The sequence below is a fragment of the Rhopalosiphum padi genome, chromosome 4 (assembly GCF_020882245.1).
Source record: "Rhopalosiphum padi isolate XX-2018 chromosome 4, ASM2088224v1, whole genome shotgun sequence".
NCBI lineage: Eukaryota > Metazoa > Arthropoda > Insecta > Hemiptera > Aphididae > Rhopalosiphum > Rhopalosiphum padi.
Window position 1 is genome coordinate 31,536,826 of NC_083600.1, and position 6,000 is coordinate 31,542,825.

The 6,000-nt window shown below is 25.1% G+C and overlaps 1 protein-coding gene across 1 annotated transcript in view; it reads right to left on the reverse strand.

Annotated features, from left to right (window-relative positions):
* The window catches only part of LOC132930121 (neurotrimin-like), a 171,030-nt gene extending 165,412 nt beyond the window's left edge, over positions 1-5,618 (reverse strand). Inside the window, exon 1 of the mRNA XM_060995802.1 lies at positions 5,465-5,618. Within this exon, the coding sequence (XP_060851785.1) occupies positions 5,465-5,558 (94 nt within the window). The 5' untranslated portion in view covers positions 5,559-5,618. The remainder of the gene's footprint in view (positions 1-5,464) is intronic.
* Positions 5,619-6,000: the final 382 nt, after the last annotated feature.

Genomic DNA, 6,000 nt, shown 5'->3' on the forward strand with positions numbered 1-6,000 from the left:
TCAAAAAATAGTACTGGGCTCCACTGAATTTTTTGCGCGAGTCCACGAATTATTAAAAAACAATTAAAATAAAATTATTATTCATCTTAATTAAAAACCCAGATATACGTAATTCATAAATAAAATATGGTTATTAACATTTAAAAATTGAATTTATAAAGTAGCCTCTATAGATAATTTTAATAGCATAATAGGAATCCATTTTTAACTGTATCAACTTATGATAACTTGAATAATAAATGGTTAACCTTTTATATTATAAAATATATTTGTTATTATTATGAAGTTTTGATGACAATGATTTTATTTGTGTATAAATCACTAATGCGGGTAAAATTAAGTATTCAGCAATAAATTATGGCAGCAGAGGAGTAGTATTGTTCACACAAAGCCTCCTCTACTGTCGGTTAAATAGGATAGAAAAGTAAAATGAAAGAAATTATTCCAATAAAAAAATATAATCCATTAGTATTAGGTGCATTTATATCGGTATATACGCCAATTATAACTAAATTAAAGAAGGAATACAAAAGTTAAATCATAGATGTTTTCATGGTATTTATGAAAACGTTTAATTGTCAAAATGCTGTACCTATATTGTACAATAATGTCTATAAACTATCAAATATTTAAAAATGATAAATAATCAATTAATATTTCAAGTATTTATATTAAATCATTTATAAGTATCAAATACACGAAAACAATTTTTTTTCCAACTGATGATCAAAAAAAACCTTCCGTTTACTAAAAAAGTACATTTGTGTATAATTTTTAAATCAGTGAAAGAGCTTACAACATGTTTAAATCATTCTTAAAAAAAGAAAACGCAATTGCATACAATATACCTAATTTACGATAACAACAACAATAAATGTTACCTTACACAAAATATGAATTACAGTGACAATTGATTAACGATTTTTCAAATTTAAAACATCCGTAATAGACTCTAGTAGTGACCTACTCAATAACGATTTACTCTCAAAACTTACTACATAGAAAAATCACTTCCTTATTTGTGTCTGTGTCTGTGTGTGTTTGTGTTTATTCAGATATAATAAGTCAAAAATTAATATTATTAAGTGTATTTTATATACTGTTTTTAATTATTAAGTAATAATTGTGCAGATTTTATAATAACTATTCAAAATTATTCAAAATGTATTAAATGTTTTGTATTAAGTAGTTATAATTATGAATGAAAAACGTCCATAATATTCACAAAGATCTGAATATACACAGTAATATATTATAAAAGGAGGACAAGTAATAAAAAAATGACAAAACTAAGTAAAGGAATTATATTTCTACTACAACCCTCTCCGAGAAAAACTCCTGCTTGCGCTAAAGATTCTAAATCCAACATATTGACCTTATACTTATCGACACAGTTTCATGAGAATTTTAAAAAAAATGTATATTGTTCAATGTAACAGACACTGATGTGCATTTTATAATACAATACATGTCATGGCTGATGCAAAAAAAAATATCAGGTATAATTAAACATCCAAAAAATATTAATTTAAAAACCTACATTAGGTACCATTATATTGCTATATTGTTTTTTTATAATTTTGTTTCGCCAGATTAACGATTAATTTATTATCATGACGATATAAATTTAAATAAAGTACTTCTAGTTATTTCTGTATGTGTGTGTGTTGGCAGAGTACGACATTACCTATACAGCACACGTTTAGTGTGTACCTATGTATACTGAATTACTGTATAGGGTATACGGTATACGTCAAAAAATATTAGCAGTGTCTAATGATTTTATAATAAATTTAAAAATAATTACGGATTTTTTAAAATAATTATTATGTATACATTATATAATACGGTTTACATTTCGATTTCGACAGAAAATAATATTGAGCACATTTGCTACTTCAAAAAAAAAACATAGTTATAAAACCAATTATTCCGTTTTATAACGAAAACAATTTATTCTTATTTTGAAAATCGTTAAATTAAAAAAAAAATATACATTTTCATATTCTGTATCTACTTTAAAATATTTATTATTTAAATAACATAATTTCATTACTGCTTTTAATATTTTTCAAATGGTTTAGCATTTATAACATTTTATACGTATATAATAATATAAAATTAACCATGATTTAGTTGTCCAATTAAATATAATTGTATTATCCGCTAAGGTAAAGTTAGACAGTAAACATTAAAGAACCTCTAGACCTACTGATCTAGGTAAGCCACACGTTGGCATACCACTGATGTAGGTATTTTAGAAATACGAACGTATACAACTAATTTTCAAGCATCTTTTTGCTTTATCACAGCATACATTTTAAATGGGTTTTACAATACATTCTAATACAGTTTATAAAAAGTGTACTCTTGTTTTGAATTATATTTAGAAATGCATTCTCACAATAAATAAATACCCTTTAAAAAGTTCAAAGTTTATACACTTTTTGGTTTTCTTCAATCACTTTTCCATCGTTCAATCTTTTCACGTGTTATAAGTTGTTTATAACAGCAACACAAAAAATTCAAAAACGTTCTCAAAAGTTCTAAAAAAAGTCTAATAAAAGTCAAATAAGTTTAATAGACTAATTCAACGTTATTCGAGTCATTGATTCATTGAGTATGACAAGAAAGTAATAGGTACATTGTTTATATTTTACTAAATAATAAACACTTTATATTTTTATTTTATTTATAAATGCAATCATATTTCACCAGAAATATAATAGTGTAGACATATACTACATCGAAACAAAGCGTGCAGTTAATTTTAATATTTTCAAGAAACTATTGTAAGCTTAAATTTAATATTATTATTTATACAAATACAGTCTAACTTCAACTATTTAATTACCCATAAAACGTAATATTGAACCTTAGAATTTTCGACTTTAACAAAACACAAATCATGTAACAAGTTATGAAGTTATAGGAAGATTTTTTTTGTATTTTCAAGACCACTTGTCACTTGTTAAATAACACAAAACATTTTTTTTTTTAACTGACTTATAATATTATTATTATATGAACGATACGCAAAATGTAGCGGATAAACGATCGGATCTACAATAATAATAATAATTATTATTATTATTATTAAAATGCTAATTAATTTCGAGTTATTAATAAAAGAACCTAATTTACCTGTTATTTATTTATTTATCTTCCTAACAAAACCCAAAACATAATATTAACTAGTATATAATATACCACATTCGTAAAATTTCCCGTTTCATAAACTGTGCAATAAGCAAATTAAATTAAAATTTCTTACATTATGTTAAATTATAGCTTCGGTTATACTCATATAAATAAAAAAATTTAAAAAACCAGTAAACTATAATTTACTATTTAAATATCACCAACATTTTTAAAGTGATAAACAAAATATACCTATATCACTTAAATATTATGAATTTTATTCAGATCACAAAAATAACACGTGTACTTGAACAATATAGATGATTATGCAATCGTATTAATTAAACTTACAAATTAAAATTCTTATTATTTTATTCATCTATACATAATATTTTAGTTAAGTACGTAGTTTAATATTCACATAAAAATTATTATTATTATTATCATCTATGAATGTTTTGATTTTGTTATGACTTATGATGTATTTTTTTCTGTTTGTCGTAATTTTTTGGTGCATTAAAATGCTTCAATTTTCAACTGTAGACGAAATTTATTTTTTATTTTGTAATAATTAAGACAAATAACAGTACACACTTGAAACTATCACCAAGTTTTAATATAATAATTTTCTAATCATGGTATAATTTTCAAAATATGTTGACTTTTTTATATAAACAATTTTCTATTTATTTTTTTTATAAGTATAAATAATATGTATATAAAATGTTTTAAAATTTAATCTAAAATCCTTATTAATTTGTCTATTTTCCAATTAAAAAATAGAGAAAATTTATAGCCACAATATTTTTTTATAAGCATTTTTTAAGTTAAATTTGGACAAATTCATCAATATCTCAAAAGTTACAAATTATTTTATTGTTAGAAATTTACAAAAAATTTTCTGTTTATATCTACGTTTTCAAAATTTAATATAAGGTTTTTTATAAATCTTACAACCTTATTAAAAAAGAAAAACTACTCGAAATTTAAATTAATTTTTATGATTATGGATATTCAATGTATGTATATTATGTATAATAATTATTTATTCTCGAGCGATTTTTGTTTTGTATTTTTTTTTCGGTATTCAAAAACGAATAATTTTAGAAAGTTAAAAATTTCATAAAATTAAAAATTTTATATGATTATTGTCTATGCATGGTGTAATTTTAATGATATTTGGATCCTTTTTGAGCAATCTATAACCATAAGTAATTATTCACTAAATCAAAATTCTTGAAAATATAATACAAGATCCCACATAACTTTTTCTTAAATCTATATAAAATTATTAAGAATACATCATAAGCACAATTGTATTTTATATGTATTTGAAGTTCAAATTCTTACAAAATTAAGAAAATTTACTAACTACAGGTCTTTTGTAGTAAATATTTATAAAATTCTATAGTTTGTATAGTTAAGGTTTGATAAAATGTTCCTCATTATTAATTCATATGTTATTTAAAAAATGTAGAAAAATATACAAACATGAATATTTTTTATACATATATATTTGTAGTTTTAATGTGGAATAATCTACGTATTTTAACTTTTTAACGATAAATAACGATATTAGTTATTTTGTTATTATTAAGTTATATTATTTGTGGGAACTTAAAATTTTATGAATATTATGAATTTTATCACGTGCAATGAAATTTTCAAAATATGTTGATTGATTTTATAATATTATCTATTTATATTATGAACTTATAATCACACTTTTTTTACGATATTTATCCTAAGGTATTATGATCCCATAAGTTAATAAAAATTATATAACGTGGTATGTATATATAATTTTTAAATACCAATAATTTAACAATTTCAATGTTTTCGAAAAAAATTAAATCAACCTACCACAATAGTAAAAGTAAAATAAATGGCTTTAATAGTTAGATATAAAAAACACATCGTGAAATATACTTATAATTATATAAGCTGATAAACTGTAACTACTCAGTTTTTCATATACAATGAAATTATTATATCATTAAATTCAAATTTAATACTCCAATAATTGCAGCGATCCGTTCTACACTACATGCACATCAAAGCGGTACCCCTTTAGGCGCCTATTTATTTTTGTTACTAATTACTTATTGTAATAGTCAGAAACGAAAAATAATTTTAAACGTTGAAAACAACCACTGGAATTTTCCCGTTGTACGAATGAATTGCAACGTAACACAATACGTAATAAACCGTCTACAATAGAACGATCGGTATCGTAAAATAAATATTTGTTTTATGATTACGCAGTATTTGTATAAATAATAATAATAATAATAATTGCATAATATATAGATGAACGACTTACCGACGATAAGCTCTCCGCGGGACGGCGACACGGCTGAACCGACGACGAGTGCGATCGCGATCGCGACGAGCACATGCCCGGGACCGGTGTACATGACGATTCAGCAGGTCTGCACCCTTAGCGAAACAGGCGAGAACTGACGCCACGATGTGATAGTCGCGTGTCTCGGCCGGCGCGGCGTGTATCGGGTGCGCACCGACGAGAGGGTTGTTGCTCCGCCGACGCCAGAAGTTTTTGCCGCCAAACGCGGTCCGCCGCCCGCCACCGCGCGCATCCACCTATAATAATAAACCCTTTTGCGATCACACCCCTTCGGCCACGCCGCCGACATAATGAAGTCGTCGTCGAAACGTCCGATTCTCGTCGAAATTTCACCGCCAAGGCGACGGATGACCACTACAATTTAATCGCAGTAATAATAATAACAATATAATGTGTGTGTGTGTGTGTGTGCGGCTATTATTCATTATAATATATATATATATATATATATTACGAGTTATATTATGTATAGATACGTCTTTATAAACGATGAC